Source organism: Anser cygnoides, chromosome 2 (genome assembly GCF_040182565.1).
Source record: "Anser cygnoides isolate HZ-2024a breed goose chromosome 2, Taihu_goose_T2T_genome, whole genome shotgun sequence".
NCBI lineage: Eukaryota > Metazoa > Chordata > Aves > Anseriformes > Anatidae > Anser > Anser cygnoides.
This window is the reverse complement of record NC_089874.1, coordinates 163,028,529-163,052,228: the sequence shown is the minus strand read 5'-3', so window position 1 is coordinate 163,052,228 and position 23,700 is coordinate 163,028,529. Positions and strand designations below refer to the sequence as shown.

At 66.3% G+C, this 23,700-nt stretch overlaps 1 protein-coding gene across 1 annotated transcript; it reads right to left on the bottom strand.

The window, feature by feature from the left end:
* Positions 1-4: 4 nt before the first annotated feature.
* CPSF1 (cleavage and polyadenylation specific factor 1) lies at positions 5-21,666 on the bottom strand. The gene is made up of 38 exons (XM_066990860.1): positions 21,622-21,666; positions 20,466-20,650; positions 20,300-20,327; positions 18,908-19,041; positions 18,746-18,826; positions 18,484-18,635; positions 17,033-17,179; positions 16,800-16,939; positions 16,608-16,718; positions 16,426-16,519; positions 16,249-16,336; positions 16,039-16,164; positions 15,336-15,387; positions 15,141-15,235; positions 14,950-15,024; positions 14,740-14,820; positions 14,102-14,191; positions 13,330-13,446; positions 13,106-13,247; positions 12,847-13,025; positions 11,283-11,419; positions 10,171-10,342; positions 8,835-9,041; positions 7,559-7,648; positions 7,303-7,449; positions 5,928-6,080; positions 5,725-5,841; positions 5,541-5,631; positions 4,919-5,003; positions 4,694-4,835; positions 4,454-4,606; positions 3,503-3,679; positions 2,737-2,803; positions 2,591-2,638; positions 2,325-2,477; positions 1,935-2,064; positions 854-992; positions 5-112 (listed from the first exon to the last, which is right to left on the bottom strand). The coding sequence occupies exons 2-38, from the start codon at positions 20,607-20,609 to the stop codon at positions 65-67; spliced, it is 4,332 nt and encodes a 1,443-aa protein (XP_066846961.1). The 5' UTR covers positions 20,610-20,650; positions 21,622-21,666; the 3' UTR covers positions 5-64.
* Positions 21,667-23,700: the final 2,034 nt, after the last annotated feature.

Sequence of the window (23,700 nt, the reverse complement as noted above, 5' to 3'; positions counted from 1 at the left end):
TTGGGACGTTTTTTGTGGTTTTTTATACAAATTTTCGGTCCATGGGGGGGGGCGGGGGGTGCCGTCAGAAGTGCGCCGTCACCCGGTCGATCTCCAGCAGGTCCTCGAGGATCTGAGGGGGGGGGGAAGGCGGCGTCAGGGGGGGCCGGGGCGAGGGGGGAAGATGGGGGGCGAGGGGCCCCCAGTAGGGCCAGGGGGGGCTGGGGGGGGGGGCTCTGCTGTGCCCCATGGGGGTGGGTGGCACAGGGTGTGGGGTGGGGGGTGACATCTATGGGGCACAGCACGTGAGGTGGGGGGGTGACATCTATATGGCCCAGGGCACGGGGCAGGGAGGTGACAGATCTGTGGGGCACAGCGTGTGGGGCAGGGAAATGACATCTGTGGGGTACAGCAAGTGGGGCAGGGAGCTCTGCCCCACGTCTATATGGGGCGCAGCATATGGGGCAGGGAGGAAATGCACGTGTACAGCAGGCACGGCGTCCATTTGGGGCACAGCGTGTGGGGCGGGGAGGTGACATTTAGGGGGCACAGGGTGTGGGGCAGGGAGGTGACATCTATGGGGTGCGGTACGTGGGGCAGGGAGGTGATACATCTCTATGGCCCAGGGCATGGGGCAGGGAGGTGAGAGATCTGTGGGGCAGGGAGGTGACATCTGTGGGGCGCAGTGTGTGGGGCAGAGCCTTGCTCCCTCGCACACCAGGGCCCGGTAGGACCAAGGGTGCCCTGCCCCACGTCCCTGCCCCACGGCGCTGCCCCACGTCCCTGCCCCACGTCCCTGCCCCACGGCGCTGCCCCACGTCCCTGCCCCACGTCCCTGCCCCACGGCGCTGCCCCACGGCGCCGCCCCACTCACGATGTCGGGCGTGGTGCCGATCTTCTTGGCCAGCTCGCCGCGCTCCATGGTGCTGAGGTAGAGGTAGCGGTTCAGCAGCTCCCCGTCCAGCACGTTGCGCACCGCGTTCTGCAGGATGCGCCGGTCCATGTGCAGCATCCTGCGCCCCGGGGACACCGGCGTGGGGACGCCACGGTCAGGGACACCACGCTCACCGCGGTGGCACCGGGGACGTCCCGGTGGCATCGCCCGGCGGCGCTGCCACTGGGCGGCTGCTGGGCCCCGTTGCAGTGGGGACCCCAGGGACACGCTGGGGACCCTGGGGACACGTTGGGGACCCTGGGGACATGTTGGGGACCCCAGGGACGTGCTGGGGACTATGGGGACGTGCTGGGGACCCCATGGACATGTTGGGGACCCCGGGGATGCATTGGGGACCCTGGGGACGTGTTGGGGACCACAGGCACACGTTGAGGACTATGGGGACGCGCTGGGGACCTCAGGGACACGTTGTGGACCCCATGGACACATTGGGGACCTGGGAACATGTTGGGGACTATGGGGTCGCGCTGGGGACCCCGGGGATGTGTTGGGGATTATGGGGACATGTTGGGGACCCCAAGGACGCATTGGGGACCCCAAGGATGCGTTGGGGACCCTGGGGACATGTTGGGGACTATGGGGATGGGTTGGGGACCCTGGGCACGCGTTGGGGACTATGGGAACATGTTGGGGACCCCAGGGACACGTTGGGGACCTTGGGGACGTGTTGGGGACCCCAAGGATGCACTGGGGACCCCAGGGACATGTTGGGGACCCCATGGACACGTTGGGGACCTTGGGGACGTGTTGGGGACCCCGGGGACGCATTGGCGACCCCGAGGATGTGTTGGGGACTATGGGGACATGTTGGGGACCCCTGGACGTGTTAGGGACCCCAGGGACGCATTGGGAACTATGGGGACGCACTGGGGATCCCCGGGACACGTTGGGGACCCCCGGGACACGTTGGGGACCCCGGGGACGCGCTGGGGACCCCGGGACACATTGGGGACCCTGGGGACGCTGGGGACCCCGGGGACGCGCTGGGGACGGCGGGTACCTGAAGGCGCGGGGGTTGAGGCCGGCGTGGTGCGGCAGCATGGTGGTGAGGGCGTTCTGCAGCATCAGCAGCCGCCGGTACGTCTTCTCCTGCATGGGCAGCAGCAGCCCGATGCCGCCGTCCAGCGTGGCTGGGGGGGGAGCCCGGGGGTCAGGGAGGGCCGATCCCAGCACCCCCCGGTGGGGTTGGGGACGGGAGGGGGGGCGGTGACACAAAATGGGGGGGACACAAGACGGGGGACGCAAGGGGAAGTTACAGGGACGCAGCCCCGTGCCCCCAGCACCACCCTGGTGCCCCCCATCTCCTCCCCGTGCCCCCCCCATGTCCCCCCCTGGCCCCGTCCCTCCACGTTTGTCCCCCCGGCGTCCCCCCCCCGCCCCGTCCCCGTACCGAACCAGGTGATGTGCTTCTGCTCCCAGGCGCTGGACTTCTTGAGGCCGTCGGCGGTGCCGCGGCACGGCGTGCGCCAGAAGGTGTTGACGTGGGCGCCCACGTGGAAGTCGGCGCGGCGCAGCAGCCGCATGCCCCCGAAGCTCTCCTTGGCTGCGGGGAGCCGCCGCGTCACCGCGACGCCGGGACGGGGACGGGGATGGGGACGGGGACGGGGATGGGGACGGGGATGGGGACGGGGATGGGGACGGGGACGCGTGGCTCACCCTCGGGCAGGTACATGTACACCAGGAGGTTGCGGTCGCGGTCGGACACTGCGGAAAGGACGGAGAGCGGCGTGTGACGGGGACAAAGTGACACCCCCGCGGGGCCCGGCCCCGAGCCCGGCCGTGCCGGGGGCGATGCCACGCACCGAGGAAGCCGAGCTGGGTGCTGTCCACCATGAAGTCCACGCTGTACACCTCCAGCGGCTTGGCGTCCTGCAGCGGGACCGCCGTCAGCGGCGGTGCCGTGACGTTTCCCCCGCGGCCCCCCGGGGCGGCGGGGAGGTGTCACCGCGTCCCCGAGTCCCTCAGCGTGGTGGGGAGGCGTCCCCATGTCCCCCGGGGTGGGAGGGAGGTGTCCCCGTGTCCCCATGTCCCCCAAGGCAGGAGGGAGGTGTCCCCATGTCTCCCAGGGTGGGAGGGAGGTGTCCCCGTGTCCCCATGTCCCCCAGGTCAGCAGGGAGGTGCCCCCATGTCCCCATGTCCCCCAGGGTGGCACAGAGGTGTCCCCAGGTTCCCAGGTCCCCCAGGTCAGTAGGGCGGTGTCACTGCATCCCCGTGTCCCCCAGGGTGGCAGGGAGGTGTCCCCGTGTCCCTTGGCACGGTAGGGGGGTGTCCCCATGTCCTCATGTCCCCCTGGCGTGCTGGGACCATGTCCCCAAGCCCCCCAGGGTGGCAGGGAGGTGTCCCCAAGTGCCCACGTCCCAAAGGACAGCAGATGTCCCTACAGCCCGGGGCACAGCGAGGAGCTGTCCCCGTGTCCCCTGGCACAGCAGGGGGCATCCCCACACCCCGTGTCCCCCCGCCCCGTGTCCCCCCACCCCGTGTCCCCCCACCCCGTGTCCCCCCACCCCATATCCCCTGTATCCCCTCGCCCCGTGTCCCCTCGCCCCGCCCCGTGTCCCCGCGCCCTACCCGGCTGACGAGGGACAGCGTCTTGCTCTCCTCCTGGTAGCGCAGCAGCGAGATGCTCTTCATCACGTCGGCGGCCAGGATGAAGTTCTTGACGCTGATCATCTGGTGGATGTAGAGCTGCGTGTCGATGAAGGCCATGCCCGTCAGCTCGTTGTCCTTCAGGCTCCACAGGAAGATCTGCGGCGCGAGGGGGGGGCCGGGGGTGTCACCGGGGGGCAGGGACGCGCCTCGACCCCCCGCTGCCACTGCGTCCCTGTCCCCGAGTCCCTGCGTCCCCGTGTCCCGTGTCCCTGTACCCCTACATCCCCGTATTCCCATGTTCCCAAGTCCCCGCATCCCCAAGCCCCTGCGTCCCCGTGTCCCTGAATCCCCACATCCCACGTCCCTGTATCCTCACGTCCCCGTGTCCTCGTGTTCCCATGTCCCTGAGTCCCCACATCTGTCCCCACGTCCCCACGTCTCTGTGTCCCCCCATCCTTGTGTCCCCATGTCCCTGAGTTCCCACATCCCCGTGTCCCCACATCCCTGTATCCCCACGTCCCCATATCCCCGTGTCCCCATATCCCCATGTCCCCATATCCCCATATCCCCATGTCCCCCTGTCCCCATATCCCCATGTCCCCCCCCCCCGTCCCCATATCCCCATATCCCCATGTCCCCATGTCCCCATATCCCCATGTCCCCATGTCCCCATATCCCCATATCCCCATATCCCCATATCCCCATATCCCCATGTCCCCATGTCCCCATATCCCCATGTCCCCCTGTCCCCATATCCCCAATCCCCATATCCCCCTGTCCCCATATCCCCATATCCCCATGTCCCCATATTCCCCTGTCCCCATATCCCCACGTCCCCATATCCCCATATCCCCATGTCCCCATATCCCCCCATCCCCATGTCCCCCCCCCCGTGCCCCCCCCGTCCCCCACCCCCCCCCGTCCCCGCACCTTCTGCCCGATGGCGGACACCAGGTACCCGTTGCAGTGGCACAGGGCGGTCACGGGCCCCTTCTGCTCCTTCTCGTAGAGCACCTTGAACTTGTTCTTGGTGAGCGGCTGCCCCGGCTCCGGCACCACCTCGATGATGTCCATGATCAGGATCTGGGCACCGCGACACCGCCGGTGAGACCCCCGCCCCGCCGTGCCCCCCGCGGTGCCCCCCCCCCCCCGCGCCCCCACGGCGCTCACCCGGCCGCGGCAGGTGACCTCCTCGCCCTGCATCAGGCAGGTGCCCACGGCGATGTAGCCCTTGAGCCCCGACACGGTCTCCTCGCTCTTCAGCGACACGGTCTTCATGCAGGTGACGTGCTCCCACTCCTCCAGGTCGATCCTGCGAGGGCAGGCAGGCGGGTGGCACCGGGGTGGCACCGCGGTGGCACTGTGGTGGCACCGGGGTGGCACGGGGGCGCTCACCTGGTGTTGGGGATGGTCTCCCAGCTCACCGGCGAGATGAGCTGGATGGAGAAGGCCTCCTGCTGCGGGTGGATGTAGCGCTCGTCTGCGGGGCGGGGGGGGACAGCGGCGCTCAGGGGGCGGCCCCGGGGGGACACCGCGATGGGGACACAGGGATGGGGCTGCACGGGGACACTGGGGTGGTACCACGTGGGGACGGTGGGACGGCACCGTGTGGGATCACCGGGATGGGGCCACGGGGGGACACCGGGATGGTGCCGCATGGGGACATCAAGGTAGCGCCACATGGGGACACCGGGATGGCACCGTGTGGGGACACGGGGATGGCACTGTGTGGGGACATTGAGATGACACCGTGTGGGGACACGGGCATGGCAATGTGTGGGGACACCAAGATAGTGCCATATGGGGACACTGGGATGGCACCATGTGGGGACACCGTGATGGTACCACGAGGGGACATCAAGATAGTGCCATATAGGAACACCGGGATGGTGCCACATGGGGACACTGGGACAGCACGGCACCACGTGGGGACACGGGGATGGTGCCACGTAGGGGACACGGGGATGGCACCATGCGGGGACAATGGGCTGGCACCGCGTGGGGCCGCCGGGCTCACCGCGCTCGATGCTCTCGAACTCCTTCTCCTCCCCGGTCATGCGGGGGATGCGCGTGCACGAGTTGATGACGCTGGTGGCCACGGCGTAGACCTGCCGGGGACGCACGTCAGCACCGGGGGGGGGGGGGGGGGCGGCCTGGCGTCACCCCCGTGCCAGGGGTGGGGACAGCAGCGTCAGCGGTACCTTGGACTCGACGTGGTACGCCACGTAGTGCGCGGTGCAGCGCAGCGGGATCTTGCGCACCGGCCAGGGCGCGTCGTAGGAGAGGTAGGCGGGCAGGACGCTGATGCGCAGCTCGCCCTGGGGGCGGCACCGTCGGGGTGGCTTTAGGGGGGGGGGGACACACACACACGGGGACACCCCCCCCCCGGGGACCCCCGACCCACCTGGCGGTTGAAGTAGAGGAAGCCCTTGGGGCAGTTGACGTTGTGGAAGGGGGCGAAGGACTCCACGGAGCCGTCGATGGTCATGGGGTGCAGGCGCAGCGCCCCCCGCGCCGTCACCAGCAGCCAGTGCGGGGACGGGCCGCAGATGAACACCTCGGGGGGGGGGGGAAAGGGGGGGCAGATGGTCACTGGGGGGGCCCAAATCTGGGGGGGGCATCCCCAGGCCCAGGGGGGTCCCACATGGACTGGGGGGGTCCCAACACGGATTGGGGGGGGGTCTGCAGGTTGACTGGGGGGTCCTGAAATTGATGGGGGGGTGTCCCCAAATTTAGGGGAGGGGGGCAATCATATTGATAGGGGGGCTCCTGAAATTGATGGGAGAGGGTCCCCAAATTTAGGAGGGGTCCCCACATTGATTGGGGGATCCTGAAATTGATGGGGGGGGTCCCCAGATTTAGGGGAGGGGTAACCATATCGATAGGGGGGTTCCTGAAATTGATGGGAGAGGGTCCCCAAATTTAGGTGGGGGTCCCAAATTTAGGGGAGGGTCCAGACACTGATGGGAAAGGGTCCCCAGATTTAGGGGGGGGTCCCCAAATCAACTGGGGGATCCTGAAATTGATGTGGAGGAGTCCCCAGATTTAAGGGGAGGGTCCCAAGTTGATGGGGGGGGGGTCCTGAAATTGATGGGAAACGGTCCTCAAATTTAGGGGGGGTCCCCACATTGATGAAGGGGTCCCCAAATTTAGGGGAGGGGTCCTGAAATTGGTAGGAGAGGGTCCCAAAATTTAGGTGAGGTCCCCACATCAACTGGGGGATCCTGAAATTGATGGGGAGGAGTCCCCAGATTTAGGGGAGGGGTCCCCACGTTGATGGGGGGATCCTGAAATTGATGGGAAATGGTTCTCAAATTTAGGGGGGGTCCCCACATTGATGAAGGGGTCCCCAAATTTAGGGGAGGGTCCTGACATTGATGGGAAAGGGTCCCCAAATTTAAGGGGGTCCCCACATCGATTGGGGGATCCTGAAATTGATGGGGAGGAGTCCCCAGATTTTTTGGGGGGGTCCCTATGTCGATGGGGGGATCCTGAAATTGATGGGAAATGGTTCTCAAATTTAGGGGGGGTCCCCACATTGACGGAAGAGGGTTCCCAAATTTAGGGGGGGGGTCCCACATTTAGGGGAGGGTCCTGAGATTGATGGGGGGTCCCCAGATTTAGGTGGGGTCCCCACGTTGATTGGGGGGGGGGGTCCCACATTGATGACGATGATGATGATGATGATGGCTGGGTGTCCCCAGATGGGGTGTCCCCAGATGGGGTGTCCCCAGATGGGGTTCCCCCCCCACCCCCCCGTCAGCTCGCGCCCGGCTCACCCCCGCGTAGCCGTAGATGTCCTCGAAGTAGCGGAAGCGCGCCACCCGGCCCCGCGGCCCCCCCGGCTCCTCGGCGCCCCCCGCGCTCTCCGGCTTCTTCTTGGACTGCTTCGGCTTCTTCTCGCGGAAGTTGATGTTGTGGGGCACCTGGGGGGGGGGGGGGGGCGTGGGGCTGAGACGGGGGGGGGCGCGGGGCCACCGCAGGTCCCCAGGTCCCCCCCCAGGTCCCCCAGGCCCCCCCCGGTGCCCCCCGCACCTTCTTGAAGCGCACTTTGAGGTTGCTCTGGCCCAGCTGGGAGTCGTGGCTGAAGGCCTCGTAGATCAGCAGCTCCTGGTCCACGTGCACCTGGCGGCGAGCGCGGGGTGAGCCGGGCACGGCCCCACGGCACGGCCCCATGGCACGGCCCCATGGCACGGCCCCACGGCACGGCCCCACGGCACAGCCCCATGGCACGGCCCCACGGCACAGCCCCACGGCACGGCACGGCCCCACGGCACAGCCCCACGGCACGGCCCCACGGCACGGCCCCACGGCACGGCACGGCCCCACATCCTGGCCCCACAGCACGGCCCAGCCCCATGGTACAGCCCCACGGTGTCTTCCCAGAATTCACCCCCGTGGCACGGCACGGCCCCATGGCACGGCCCCACATCACAGCCCCAAACCACATCCCCATGCCCCAGCCCCACAATCCCAGCCCCATATCCTGGCCCAACATCCCAGCCCCACACCCCTACACCATGTCCCAGCCTCACGCCACATCTCAGCCCCACAATCCCAGCCCCATATCCCGGCCCCACATTCCAGCCCCACACCCCTGCACCATGTCCCAGCCCCAGCCCCACGTCCTGGACCCACATCCCAGCCCCACAGTCTTGGCTCCAGCCCCATATCCCAACTCCACATCTCAGCCCCAGAATCCCAGCCCCATATCCTGGCCCCACATTCCAGCCCCACACCCCTGCACCATGTCCCAGCCCCACGCCACATCCTCATGCCCCAGCCCCACATCCTGACCCCATGTTTGCCCCCAGCCCCACATCCCGGCCCCATATCCCACCCCAGCCCCACATCCCGACCCCATATCCCACCCCAGCCCCACATCCTGGCCCCATATCCCACCCTAGGCCCACAACCCAGCCCCATATCCCACCCCAGCCCCACATCCCAGCCCCATATCCCACCCCAGCCCCACATCCTGACCCCACGTCTGCCCCCAACCCCGCATCCCGGCCCCATATCCCACCCCAGCCCCACATCCCAGCCCCATATCCCACCCCAGCCCCACATCCTGACCCCACGTCTGCCCCCAACCCCGCATCCCGGCCCCATATCCCACCCTAGGCCCACAACCCAGCCCCATATCCCACCCCAGCCCCACATCCCGGCCCCATATCCCACCCCAGCCCCACATCCCGGCCCCATATCCCACCCCAGCCCCACATCCCGGCCCCACGTCCCACCCCAGCCCCACGTCCCGGCCCCACAGCCCTGCCCAGCCCCACAGCCCGGCCCCACGCCCGCGGCTCACCAGCAGGTAGGGCCGGCTCTGGCGGTTGCCCAGGGCCACCAGCAGCACCTCCTTGACCAGCGGCAGCTCGCCCTGCCGCGTCACCTCCTCCTTCTTGGCCTCGCCGGGCGCCGCCGGCTGCCCGAAGGAGCTGTCGACCAGCACGCGCTGCCCCATGGGGAAGTTCTTCACCAGGAACACCAGGCGCCACTCCGGCAGCTGGTAGATCTGCGGGCACAGGGACACCGGGGGGGGCTGTGTGACGGATGGACGGGGGGACTGGGGGGACTGGGGACACTGGGGGCATGTGTGGGGTCGGGGGACACCGGGGGGGTTGTGTGATGGATGGACGGGGGGACTGGGGGACACCGGGGGGACTGGGGGACACCGGGAGGGTTTGTGTGATGGATGGACGGGGGGACTGGGGGACACCGGGGGGACTGGGGGACACCGGGAGGGTTTGTGTGATGGATGGACAGAGGGATGGAGGGACACCGGGGCGACTGGGGGACACTGGAGGGATGTATAGGGTTGGGGGACACCGGGGGGGGGTTGTGTGACGGATGGACGGGGGGAGTGGGGGACACTGGGGGGACTGGGGGACACTGGGAGGGTTTGTGTGATGGATGGACAGGGGCACTGGGGGACACTGACGGGACTGGGGGACACCGGGAGGGTTTGTGTGATGGATGGACAGGGGGACTGGGGGACACTGACGGGACTGGGGGACACCGGGAGGGTTTGTGTGATGGATGGACAGGGGGACTGGGGGACACCGGGGGGACTGGGGGGCACTGTGGGGCATGTGTGGGGTTGGGGGACACTGGGGGGGTTGTGTGATAGATGGACAGGGGGACACCGGGGGGGTTGTGCGATGGATGGACAGCGGGACGGAGAGACACCGGGGGGACTGGGAGACACTGGGGGAATGTGCAGGATGGAAGGATGGGGGGACAGGGGGACACCAGGGGGACAGGGGGACACTGGGGGACAGGGGGACACCGGGGGGATGTGTGGGGTGGGGGGACACCAGGAGGACGCAGTGACGCCAGGCAGGTTTGTGTGATAGACGGACAGGGGGACACCGGGGGGACACCGGGGGGACACTGGGAGGACAACTGGAGGGGCACTGGGGGACACTGGGGGACACTGGGTGGGTGTGCGGGGTGGGGGGACACCGGGAGGGCGCGGTGACACTGGGCAGATCCACGGGAGGGGGGACGGGGGGACGCGGTGACGCCGGGTGGATTCGCAGGACAGGAGGGGGGGGGGATGGACAGAAGGACGAGGGGACAGAGGGACAAAGAGGGACAGGGGACAGGACGGGGGACGCGGTGGCGCCGCGTGGCGCCCTCACCTCCATGGCGCCGTTCTCGCGCACCAGCACGCACCAGTGCGTGGGCTCGGCCCGGTGCTGGTGCGGCTCCCGCTCGGCCGTGGGGAGGCTGCGGCGCGGCTCCTCCTTGGCGGGGCTGAAGAGCGCCCCCGAGTCCCCGTACAGCATCTCCTCCTCGTCGTCCACCGCGTCGCTGCCGGGCACGCGCCGTGAGCGAGGGACACCGCCGCGGGGACACCGCCACCGCCGCGGGGACACCGCCACCGCCACGGGGACACCGCCGCGGGGACACCGCCACCACCATGGGGACATTGCCACTGCCACGGGGACACCACCACGGGGACACCGCCACCACCATAGGGACACCGCCACCACCATGGGGACATTGCCACCACCGCGGGGACACCGCCACGGGGACACCGCCACCACCGTGGGGACACCACCACTGCCACGGGGACACCGCCACGGGGACACCGCCACCACCACGGGGACACCGCCACTGCCACGGGGACACCGCCACGGGGACACCGCCACCACCATGGGGACATTGCCACCGCCACGGGGACTCCACCACTGGGACCCAACCACTGGGATGCTGCCACCGGGACGGGGACACCGCCACCACCACGGGGTCACTGCCGCAGGGACATAGCCACCACAACCAGGACACCGCCACAGGGACGCCGCCACCACCACGGGGACACCACCACAAGGACACTACCACGGGGACACCACCACTGCCACAGGGACACCACAAACGCTACAGAGACACTGCCACCACCATAGGGACACCGCCACTACCACGGGGACACTGCCACAGGGACACCACCACCACCACAGGGACACTGCCAACACCACGGGGACACAGCCACCGTTGTGGGGACACCGCCACCACCACAGGGATGCCGCCACCACCGTGGGGACGCTGCTGCAGGGACACCACCAACGCCACAGGGACACCGCCACCGCCATGGGGACACCATCACAGGGACAATGACACCACCACGGGGACACTGCCACCACCGTGGGGACACCGCCACAAGGACACCACCACAAGGACACGGCCACCACCGTGGGGACACCACGGCGGGGACACCACGGCGGGGACGCGGCGCGGTCCCGCCCCCGCTCACCTGATGTCCTGGATGAGGGTCTCGGCCTCCGCGTGGCCGCGCAGGGCCAGCTCGTCGCGGGCGCCGGCCGCCCGGCTCTCGGTGGTGAACATCCCGCTGACGTCGCGGTACACGCACAGCGCGATCACCTTCGGCTGCTGCGGGCGGCATGGTGACACGGGTGACATGGGTGACACGGGTGACACGGGTGACACGGTGGCACGGGTGGCACCGCACCACGGGTAGCATCACACCCCGGGTGACGCAGTGCCACGGGTGACACCACACCGTGGGTGACACCGTGCCACGGGTGACATCACACCCCAAGTGACACCACGGCAGACGTGATGCCCTGGGTGACACCACGGGTGACACTGCAGGTGGCACGATGCCATGGGTGGCACCTTGGGTGACACCGCGGGCCACACAACGCCGTGGGTGACACTGCAGGTGACACCGTGCCACGGGTGATGCCACAGCTCAGACTATGAGTGACGTGGCACTGCAGGTGACACTGTGTTGGGGCAATGCCACGAGTGGCGTGACATCATGGGTGACACTACAGGTGACGTAGGTGACGCAATGATGTGGGTGATGCGATGCTGTGACGTGGTACATGGGTGACACAATGCCACGGGTGACACCATGCCGTGGGTGACACCAGAGGTGGCACACAGCCACGGGTGACACCACGGGTCAGACTGAAGGTGGTGTGATGCTGTGGGTGACACCGTGGGCGATGCGATGCCGTGGGTGAGGGGTGACATGACTGTATGGGTGACACCGCAGGTGATATTGCATGTGGGTGACACCACGGGTGACACCACACCATAGGTGAGGTGACACCGCAGGCAACACCATGCCGTGGGTGACACCATGGTGACACATCAACACAGGGGCCAACACGGGTGAAATGGTGCCACAGGTGGTACCGTGGGTGACACGACACCGCGGGTGATGTGATGCCATGGGTGACACTATGCTGTGGGTGACACGATGCCATGGGTAACGCAATGCCGTGGGTGACATGATGCCGTGGGTGACGTGACACCAAGGGCAATGCTATGCTGTGGGTGACACGATGCCACGGGTGATGCAATGACACAGGTGATGTGATGCCATTAGGTGACACGACACCACGGGTGACACGATGGCATGATGTGATGCTGTGATGTGACACTGTGTGTGACGTGATGCCATGGGTGACGTGACGCCATGGGCGATGCTATGCTGTGAGTGACACGATGCCACGGGTGATGCAATGACATGAGTGACACGATGCCGTGGATGACATGACGCCATGGGTGACATGACGCCATGGGTAATGCTATGCTGCGGGTAACGCAATGCCATGGGTGATGCAATGACATGAGTGACACGATGCCACGGGTGACACTATGCTGTGGGTGACACGATGCCGTGGGTGATGTGACGCCATGGGTGACGTGACACCATGGGTAATGCTATGCTGCGGGTAACGCGATGCCATGGGTGATGCAATGACATGAGTGACACGATGCCACGGGTGACGCGATGCCACGGGTGACGCAATGACAGAGGTGACGCGGCGCGGGGCGGCACTCACGTGGTGCAGCTGCGTCTTCTGCAGCGCCAGGCGGTGCGTGCGGCCGCCGTACGTGTCGCTCTTGAGCACGAAGACGGAGGCCTGGCCCTCAGCGCTCAGGATCACCACGTAGGGGTCGGCCACGGCGCAGTGCACGATGGGCGAGCCCAGGTCCACGGGGATGAAGTGCAGCTGGTTCACTGCGGGCAGCGCCGTCAGGGGGCAGCCGGCGCGCCGGGACCACCCCCCTGCCCCTCCCGGTGCCGTGCCAGGCGCTCACCTCCCTCCAGCAGCCGGATGCCGAGCGGCGACACCTGCACGATGTACCGGTTCTCGCCGATGTTGCCGGCGAAGACGGTGGGGCCCTGCGTGGCGAAGCCGCTCGTGTCCAGCTCCATGATCTCCTGGCCCGTCTGCAGGATCTGCGGGGGGGCGAGGGATTGGGAACCTGGCGTCGCCCCCCGCTCGCCGGCACCGGCGCCGCGCCGAGCCCCGGGGCCGCACCATGGTGGAGTCCTCGCGGCTGAGGATGAGGAAGCCGTGCCGCCGGCCCGCGTCCTCGGGGGGCTCGGGGGGCGCCGCGTCCTTCTCACTGGTTTCACCCGTGGTGCTCGTCTCAGCCTGCGGGGAGCCGGGCGCTGGGAGCCCCCGCCGGGACCGGGGGGGCAGCCGGCACCCAGGGGGGGACACGGGGAGGGGACGGAGGGACACGGGAGGGTGGGACAAGGGGACGCAGGGGAGGGGACGTGGGGAAGGTGGCGTGGAAATTAGGAGGTTCAGGTGGGAAATGAGGAGACATTTCTGTTCACGGAGAGCAGTCAGGCGTTGAGACAGGTTGTACGGGGGGGGTGGCGTCACCGTCCTTGGGGGTGTTCAAGGAGAGGTTGGACGTGGTGCCTGGGGACATGGTTTGGGGGTGACAGTGGTGGTAGGGGGGTGGCTGTACCAGATGATTTTGGAGGGCTTTTCCAACCCTAATGATTCTGGGACTTAGTGGAGAGGGGGCAGGCAAGGGGACACGGGGAAGTGATGTGGGAGCGTGGCACGAGGAAGGGGACATGGGGAAGGGACACAGGAGGGTGACACAGGGGAGGGGACACGGGGAAGGGGACGTGGTGAGGCGGAATGAAGATGGGGACATGGGAAGGGGACACGGGGAAGGGTCCCAGGGAACGTGGCACGGGGAAGGGGACTTGGGGAGGCGGAACGGGGAAAGGGACACAGGGAAGGGACATGGTGGGGGGGACACGGGGAGGGGATGCGCGTCACCACCGACCTCCTCCTTCCTGGGCGGCGAGACCACCGTCCACATGTCGTAGCAGCCGGGCAGCTCGAAGGTGGTCACCACCTGGGGCCGGATGCTCTTCTGCGGGGAGACAGCGGTGGGGGCGCGGGCAGGGGGCAGCACGGACCCCCCCCCCCAGCCCCCTGGGCACCGTGGGGCTGTAGCTCGGGGCGTACAGGCTGCGCCCACCACTCGGGGCAGCCCTGGTTCTCCCGGCCCATGCTGTGGCACCGGCACCGCGCCTGCAGCGGATGCTCCTCACCACGGCAGGCAGCGGCACGGCGCGGGGACACGGGGACGTGAGGGCGCAGGGACGTGGGGACAAAGGGACACGGGGACGCAGGGATGGGGGGATGCGGGGACGTGGGGATGCAAGGACACGGGGACATGAGGGTGCAGGGACATGGGGACACGGGGACATGAGGATGTGGGGACGCGGGGATGTGGGGACGCAGGGATGCGGGGACGTGGGGATATGAGGATGCAGGGACACGGGGACGTGGGGTACGTGGGGATGTGGGGATGTAGGAGACATGGGGGACGCAGGGATGTGGGGGACGTGGGGACATGGGGGGACGCAGGGACATGGGGATGAAGGGATGCAGGGACACAGTGCCGGCCGCGCTCACCTGCAGCACCGAGAGCGCCCCGTTCTTGCCGTAGCCGGAGCAGAGCACGATCTCCAGGTCCGGCTCCGGGCTGTTCTGGAACTGCAGGAGCAGGGGACACGCGTGGGGACGTCACGCCGTGTCACGTCACACCGTGTCACGTCACACCGTGTCACGTCACGCCGTGTCACGTCACGCCGTGTCACGTCAGGGGCCCGGGGCCACGCTCACCTCCTCGGAGAGGAAGGCCGGCTCGCCCATGGCGGCGTTGGCGCAGGGGCCGATGTTGAGGATGCTGTCGCAGACCTGCGTGGGACGGGGACAGGGATGGGGACAGGGACGGGGGACAAGGACGGGGATGGGGGCGCCGCGTGGCAGCACCGCGAGTGCCAGGGAGCGGTGCCACGAGGCGGGGGCCGCACCTCGAAGGAGTAGGTGGCGAGCTGCGTGCCCGACTGCGCCTCGCTGCCGTACACCTCGATCTCGTCCACCTCGTCCTGCGCCGCCGACTTCCCGCCTGCTCGCGCCGCGCCGCGGCAGCGCCCGTCAGCGTGGGTGACGCGGGGGGGGTGTCCCCGTCCCCGTCCCCCCCGACTGGCGGCGCCGCTGCCACCTACCTGCCCAGGTCCCCGAGGAGTCCGAGCGCTTCTTCTTCAGCGGGGGCTCCTCCTGCGGGGGGAGGCAGCCCGGAGACCCCAGCACGGGGCTCGCGGCGCCCCAGTGAGACCAGTGCCGCCGGGGACGTGGCAGCAGGGGGGACACGGAGACCGTGGGGATGTGGCCGTGGAGGGGACACGGAGACCATGGGGACACGGAGACCGTGGGGACACGGCCGTGGAGAGGACACGGAGATCACAGGGACATGGAGACCGTGGGGACATGGCCGTGGAGGGGACAGGGGACCCGGTGGTGGGGACACAGAGGTGGCGGGGACTCAGGGGACTCCGTGGGGACGCGGTGACCAAGGGGACGTGGCTGCGAGGACACGGCTGTGGGGACAGGGAAATGGGGACCCGGTGGCAGGGACGTGGCAGTGGCAGGGACACGGCAGTGGGGACGTGGAGACCCTGGGGACATGGTGGCAAAGGGGACACAGCTGTGAGGACGCAGCAAGGGGGACGCAGCTGTGGTGGGGACAGGGAGGTGGGGACAGGGAGGTGGGGACACGGAGACCCTGGGGACAAGGTGACCAAGGACACATGGCCACGGGGGTGCAGCCACGGTGGGGACAGGACAATGGGGACCTGGTGGTGGGGACGTGGCAATGGGGACGCAGTGACCACGGGGACCGGGATCCACTGGGCGCCCCCCTGCCCCCACCTGCTTGTCGGCCGCGTCCTTGGCCACGCCGACGGGCGCCTCCTGCAGCTTCTCCGTGTACTTGAGCAGCAGCGAGTTGCCCAGGCGGGACCCCAGGAACAGGTAGCCTGGCTCCAGCGTCACCATCTGTGGGTAGGGGGGGGCTGTGGGGGGGCCCAGCCGCGCGGGACGGACGGACGGAGGGACACGGGGACAGACACGGGGACTTACGCAGGTGGTGAGCACGCTGGCGGCCGCCTTGTCGAAGTGGAAGGAGCGCACGCTCCTCATCCCGTCCGTGATCAGCGTCAGGACGTAGCTGCGGGCAGAGGGACCGGGATGGCGACGGGGCCGGGGCCGTGCCGGGGTGCGGGACCCCCCCCCCCCGGGGCATCAGGCAGCGCTCACATCTCCCCGCCCTTCAGCGAGATCACCATCTTGTCGTAGGAGATGAAGGCGGCCTGCGCGCAGTCCAGCGTCAGCTTCACCCCGTCCTGCATGCCTGCGGGGAGCGCGCGGCGTCGGGGCCGGCACGTCGGGACCCCCGCCCGTGCCCCTCCACCCCCCCCGGCCCCCACGGCGGCGCTTACGCAGCGGGAAGACGGTGGTGCCGGCGGTGAGGCTGTTGAGGGACACGCCGTAGGGCGGCACGCTCTGGTTGAGGTACAGCAGCGAGTTGACGGCGAAGATCACCACGCCGCCTGCGGGGGCGGCCGGGCGTCAGCGGTGCCCTCCCCGTGTGTCCCCCCCCCCAGCCCCGCCGGTGCCATCGCCGCCCTCACCGATGGGCTTGGGGACGGCCAGCACCTGCGTGCAGTCGAAGGGCAGGTTGCTGAGGGACCAGATGACCGGGTGCACCTTCTGCATGATGTTCAGCGAGATGGCCACGATGCTGCACGTGTCCTGCCGCACCGCCACGCGCCTGTGGGGGCCGGCGTCACCTCCTGCCACGGGGACCCCGCCGCGCGTCGTGTGTGTCCCCCCCTCCACCCCCCCCCCGCCTCCGCGGCCTTACCCCGGCCACGTCTGGTTGGGCTCGAAGAGGATGAGGAGGGTGGGCTCGTAGTAGCCGCAGAGGAACTGCATGTCGATGATGTTCAGCAGCTTCTCGTCCAGCTCCCGCACGTCGATGATGTAGCTGGGCAGGAAGCTCGACTTCTGCCTGCGCAACGGGGTTGGGGGCGGGGGGGACCACGGTCACAGTGAGGTCCCAGTGGGAGGGGGCCTCAAAGACCCCCAGCTCCAGCCCCACCATGGGCACGACCTCCCCAGCCCCTCCCAGCCCATCCTTGGACCCCCTGAGGGCTGGGCCCCCCCCAGCTCCTCTGGGCAGCCTGGGCCAGGGCCTCACCGCCCCCAGGGGCAGAATTTCTGCCTTATTTCCCACCTTTCCCCGTTCCGTGAGCTCCAGGCCACACGATGGCCATGGTGAGCCACGCACTGGGCATGTTGAGGCACACGTTGGCCGTGTTGTGGCACACGCTGGCCATGTTGAGGCAAACACTGGCCACCCTGAGCCACACGTTGGCTGTGTTGGCCATGTTGAGGCACACGTTGGCCATGTTGAGCCACGTTGGCCACGTTGGCTGTGCTAAGGCACACATTGGCTGAGCTGAGCTACACGTAGGCCGTGTTGGCTGTATTGAGCCATACGTTGGCCATGTTCAGCCATACGTTGGCTGTTTTGAACCACACGTTGGCCATGTTGGCCATACTGAGCCACACGTTGGCTGTGTTGGCTGTGTTGAGCCACACACTGGCCATACTGAACCACATGTTGGCCATGCTGAGCCACATGCTGGCCACGTTGGCCATACTGAGCCACACGTTGGCCATCTTGAACCACACGTTGCTGTGCTGAGCCAAATCTTGGCCATACAGACTCACACGATGGCCATGTTGGCCACGCTGAGCCATACGTTGACCATGTTGAGCCACACGATGGCCGTGTTGGCCACGCTGAGCCATACGTTGACCATGTTGAGCCACACGATGGCCGTGTTGGCCACGCTGAGCCATACGTTGACCATGTTGAGCCACACGATGGCCATGTTGGCCACGCTGAGCCATACGTTGACCATGTTGAGCCACATGATGGCCGTGTTGGCCACGCTGAGCCACACGTTGGCCATGTTGGCCATATCGAGCCATACACTGATTGCATTGAACCGCGTGTTGGCCGTGCTGAGGCACATATTGACTCATCCATTGGCCATGTTGACCACGCTGAGCCACACGTTGGCCGTGCTGGCCACACTGAGCCATACGTTGGCCATGTTGAGCCACATGTTGGCCATGTTGACCACACTGAGCCACACGCTGGCCATGTTGAACCCCACGTTGGCCGTGCTGAGCCACATCCTGGCCATACTGACTCACACGCTGGCCATGTTGGCCGTGCTGAGCCACACGCTGGCCCACGCGTTGGCCACACGCCGCTGTCGTGGGCCCCTGGCCCCCACTCACCCCTCTCCCACCAGCCCCTCGTGCTCGTCAGCCAGCGAGTCGCGGCGGAAGGGCAGCACCACCAGCCGCGTGCCGTAGATGAGCATGACGGCGCAGCGCCCGTCGGGGTCCACCCGCACCTTGGGGATGTGGACGTTCTGCACGAAGCCGTCCTGCGGGCAACGAGGTTGGGGTTAGGGGGTGCTTGGCCACGGGGCAACCCCCCTGCCCCCCCCAGCCGCGTTTTTGGGGGGCAGCACGTGCCCGCGGCCCCCGGGCCTACCCGCAGCTCCGGCTCCTCGAAGTAGTGCAGCGAGAGCGTCTTCAGGTCGTGCGTGCCGGGGTCGTACTCCACCACCGAGAGCTGGGGGGGGGGGCAGGGGCGTCACAGTGGGGCGGGGGGCGCCCATGGGTGCCCCCCCCACCCCCCCGGACCCGTCCCTACCTTGGCGTCCTTGAAGCTGAGCAGCAGCGCGTCCCGCTTGGCCCCCGCCAGCTGCACGCTGGCCATGGACATGACGTTGCCGAAGAAGGAGAAGGAGGCCACCAGCTCCAGCTTCTCCTTGTGGCCCTTGCCTTCTGCAGGGGGTGCGAGGACACGGGGGGGGGGGGCAGGGGGGGGGACACACGGTGTCACCATTCCCCCCCCCCGGCCTCACCCATCCCTCATGTTTTTCCACTAAATTGGCCCAAGGAGAACGTCAACGTCCCGTGACCGCCAACACCCCCAAGGACACTGACGCCCCAAGGACACCGACGCCCCGTGACCATCAACGTCCCAAGGCCACCAGTGTCCCGAGGACACCAACGTCCCAAGGACACCAGCCCCCCAAGAACGCCAACCCCCCCCTCCGAGACCAGCACCCCATGAGACCACCAGCACCCCCCAAGACCCCCGACGCCCCCTGACACCACCAAAGCCACCAGACCAACAAGGTCCTGCGACCGCCAACGCCTCACGACCACCAATGTCCCCCGAGACCACCGACCCCCCAAGAACCAACCCCCCTGGCCCACCAACCCCTCGTGAACACCAGCACCCCCCCAGCCCACCCAAGACCACCAACGCTCTGAGACCATCAAAAAACCCGAGACCGCCAACGGCCCCAAGACCGCCAACGCCCCAAGACCCTCAAACTCCAACACCATCACCCCCCAAGCCTGCCACCACCCCAAGACCATCGCACCCCAACGCCCCAGGAGCACCAGTCTCCAAGACCATCACCCCCCGAGACTGCCAATGCCCACCACCATCACACCCCAAGACCACCAAGCTCCAAGACCATCGATCCCCAAAACTGGCACCCCCCCCCCAAGACCGCCAATGCCCCGAGACCTTCACACCCCAAGACCATCACACCCCAAAACCACCACCACCCCAAGACCACCAACCCTTCCAAGACCACCAACTTCCAAGACCACCAACACCCCAAGACCTTCACACCCCGACACCACCACACCCCAAGACCAACACCCCAAGCCCACCAACACCCCAAGCCCACCAACACCCCAAGCCCACCAACCTCCAAGCCCACCAGCATCCCCACACCATCGGGCCCCAAGCCCACCAACACCCCAAGCCCATCACACCCCAAGGCCATCGACCCTTCCAAGACCACCAACCTCTAAGACGACCAACCTTTAAGACCACCAACGCCCCAAGACCTTCACACCCCAAGACCACCACCCCTTCCAAGACCACCAACACCCCAACACCATCACACCCCGACACCACTATGCCCCAAGACCACCAACGTCCCAAGCCCATCACACCCCAAGACCCTCCCCCCTCCCCCAACAACCTTGCGGGGTGGGCGTCCCCTCCTCCTCCACCTACCCGCGTTCCTGTCTCCTTTCACCCCGCTCTGCAAGAACAATGGGCACAACCATCACCACCACAACACCCCCCCCAAAAAAAACCCCAAAACTAAACCGGGTGACACCGCCCGGGGCCACCCCAAATTTTTTTTTTTTGGGGGTGGGGGGGTCCTTTCGGGGCGCACCTCGGCGTCGTGGTTGAGGCGGTAGACGTAGAGCTGGGAGGTGCCGGCCACCACCAGGTTGCGCTCGGCGTTGGAGAAGAAGTTGCAGTACATGGAGAACTCCAGCCCCGTGGGGGGGTGGGCTTGCTTGTACACCGCGTACATGGCCGGCGCGATCCCCCCCCCCCCGCACCCCGAAAACGATCCTGGGAGGGGGGGAAGAAATCGGGGAGCTCTGGGGGGAGAGGTCCCCAAATTTTCAGGCCGCTCCCTCCCCCAGAGGTCCCCAAGTGGATCAAGGTCCCAGTCCCATAAATTTTGGGGTCTCGTGGATCTGCAAAGCCCCCCCCCCCACGTGTGTCCCCCCCCCTCAATTTTGGGGTCCCACGGCTCATTAACCCTCCCCATATGTCCCCCTCCCCCTAAATTTAAGGGTCCCACGGCTCCTTAACTGACCCCCCCCAAATTTGGGGGTTTCACGGCTCCTCAGAGCCCCCCCCACACACACATACCCCCCCCAGACAAATTTTGGGGTCCCACAACTATGCAGAGCCCCCCCCCACACTTGTGTCCACAACCCTAAATTTTGGGGTCCCACAGCTCCTTGACTCCTCCCCCCACATCTCCACCCCCCCAAATTTTGGGTCCCCAAGGATCCTTAATCCCCCCCACGTGTCGTGCCCCCCCCCCCCAAGATTTAGGGGTCCCACACCTCCTTAACCCCCTCCATTCCCCCAAATTCTGGGGTCCCACGGCTCCTCAGAGCCCCCCCCCCACGTGTTCCCCCCCCCAAATTCTGGGGCTCCTCAGAGCCCCCCCCATGCGTGTCCCCCCCTAAATTCGGGGTCCCACAGCTCCTTAACCCCCTCCATTCCCCCCCCCCCTAAATTTTGGGGTCCTATGGCTCCTCAGAGCCCCCCCCCCAATTTTGGAACTCTCAGAGCCCCCCCCCATGTGTGTCCCCATAAATTTGGGGTCCCCACATCTCCTTAACCCCCCCCTCCGTGGCCCCCACCACCCAAATTTAGGGACCCCCACGGCTCTTTGACACCCCCCACGTCCCCCCCAAATTCTGAGGACCCTCAGACCCCCCCCCGTGCCCCCCCTCCCAAATTTTGGGGCCCCCCAGAGCCCCCCCGCCCCCCCGGGACCCCCCGAGCATCCCCCCCCCGCTCACCGCCGCGCTCCCAGGCGCGGGCCGGAAGCCGACCAGCGAGAGGCCGGAAGCGCGCGGGCCAGGAGGGCCGGAGGGAGGGGGGGGGGGGAGGCCGCTCTGGCCGCCACCATAGAGACGTCGGTCCTCCAGGGGAGCCCATAGGGGCTGCGGCCTATGGAGGCGGCGCCTATAGGGGCCTGGATCGATAGGGGTCTGTACCTATAGAGGGCTGCACCTATAGGGTCTGCATCTATAGGGGCTGCATCGTCTGTGGGGCTGCATCTATAGGGCCCTGGACTATAGGGGCTGCACCTATAGGGACTGCATCTATAGGGTCATGCATCCTATAGGGCTGTGCATCCTATAGGGTCTGTATCTATAGGGTCTGCATCATCTATAGGGTCTGTATCTATAGGGTTTGCGTCATCTATGGGGTCTGCACCTATGGGGTCTGCACCCATAGGGTCTGCATCGTCCATAGGGTCTGCATCTGTAGGGTCTGCATCTATAGGGGGCTGCATCATCTGTGGGGTCTGCACCTGCGGGGTCTGTACCTATGGGGTCTGCATCGTCTGTGGGGACCTGCATCGATAGGGTTATGCATCCTATAGGAGTCTGCACCTATGGGGTCTGTATCTATAGGGTCTGCATCATCTATAGGATATGCAGCCTATAGGGTCATGCACCTATAGAGACCTCCATCTATACAGTCACGCATTCTATAGAGTCTGTATCTATAGGGTCTGCATCCCATGGGGGGCTGTACCTGTAGGGTTTGAATCCTATAGGGTCTGCACCCATGGGGTCTGCATTTATAGGGCCCTGCATCCCATAGGGTCCGGCAGCCTACAGGGGTCTGCATCCTATAGGGGTTCTGCATCCTTACAGATTTACAGATTTACAGATTTACAGATTTCTCTAGGTTGGAAGAGACCTCAAGATCATCGAGTCCAACCTCCGACCTAACACTAAGTACTCCACTAAACCATATCGCTAAGCTCTACATCTAAACGTCTTTTAAAGACCCCCAGGGATGGTGACTCCACCACCTCCCTGGGCAGCCTGTTCCAATGCTTAATAACCCTTTCGGTAAAGAAGTACTTCCTAACATCCAACCTAAAACTCCCCTGTCGCAACTTGAGCCCATTCCCCCTCGTCCTGTCACCAGGCACGTAGGAGAACAGACCAACCCCCACCTCCCTACAGCCTCCTTTCAGGTAACTGTAGAGAGCGATGAGGTCGCCCCTGAGCCTCCTCTTCTCCAGGCTGAACAAGCCCAGCTCCCTCAGCTGCTCCTTGTAAGACTTGTTCTCCAGACCCCTCACCAGCTTGGTCGCCCTTCTCTGGACTCGCTCGAGCACGTCCATGTCCTTCCTGTAGCGAGGGGCCCAAAACTGAACACAGTACTCGAGGTGCGGCCTCACCAGAGCCGAGTACAGGGGCACAATCACTTCCCTCGACCTGCTGGCCACACTGCTTCTTATACAGGCCAGGATGCCGTTGGCCTTCTTGGCCACCTGAGCACACTGCTGGCTCATATTCAGCCGACTATCAACCAATACTCCCAGGTCCCTCTCGGCCAGGCAGCTTTCCAGCCACTCATCTCCGAGCCTGTAGCTCTGCTTGGGGTTGTTGTGCCCCAGGTGCAGGACCCGGCACTTGGCCTTGTTGAACTTCATACAGTTGACCTCAGCCCATCGCTCCAGCCTATCCAGATCCTCCTGCAGAGCCTTCCTGCCCTCGAGCAGATCGACACACGCACTTAGCTTGGTGTCATCTGCAAACTTACTGAGGGTGCACTGGACGCCCTCATCCAGATCATCGATAAAGATATTAAAGAGGACCGGCCCCAGTACCGAGCCCTGGGGGACACCACTAGTGACCGGCCTCCAACCAGATTTGACTCCATTCACCACAACTCTCTGGGCCCGGCCATCCAGCCAGTTTCTAACCCAGCGAAGCGTACGCCAGTCCAAGCCACGAGCAGCCAGTTTCTTGAGGAGAATGTTGTGGGGAACGGTGTCAAAAGCCTTACTTAGGTCAAGGTAAACCACATCCACAGCCTTTCCCTCATCCACCAAGCGCGTCACTTGGTCATAG

Bases quoted from the DNA above. Each gene is read 5' to 3' on its own strand.
- CPSF1 (XM_066990860.1), bottom strand. From the start codon at position 20,609: ATGTACGCGGTGTACAAGCAAGCCCACCCCCCCACGGGGCTGGAGTTC. The intron at 19,042-20,299 runs GTAGGTGGAGGA...CACCCCCTGCAG, and splicing joins GAAAGGAGACAGGAACGCGG to AAGGCAAGGGCCACAAGGAG. The intron at 16,940-17,032 runs GTAAGGCCGCGG...CGGCCCCCACAG, and splicing joins CCCAACCAGACGTGGCCGGG to GCGCGTGGCGGTGCGGCAGG.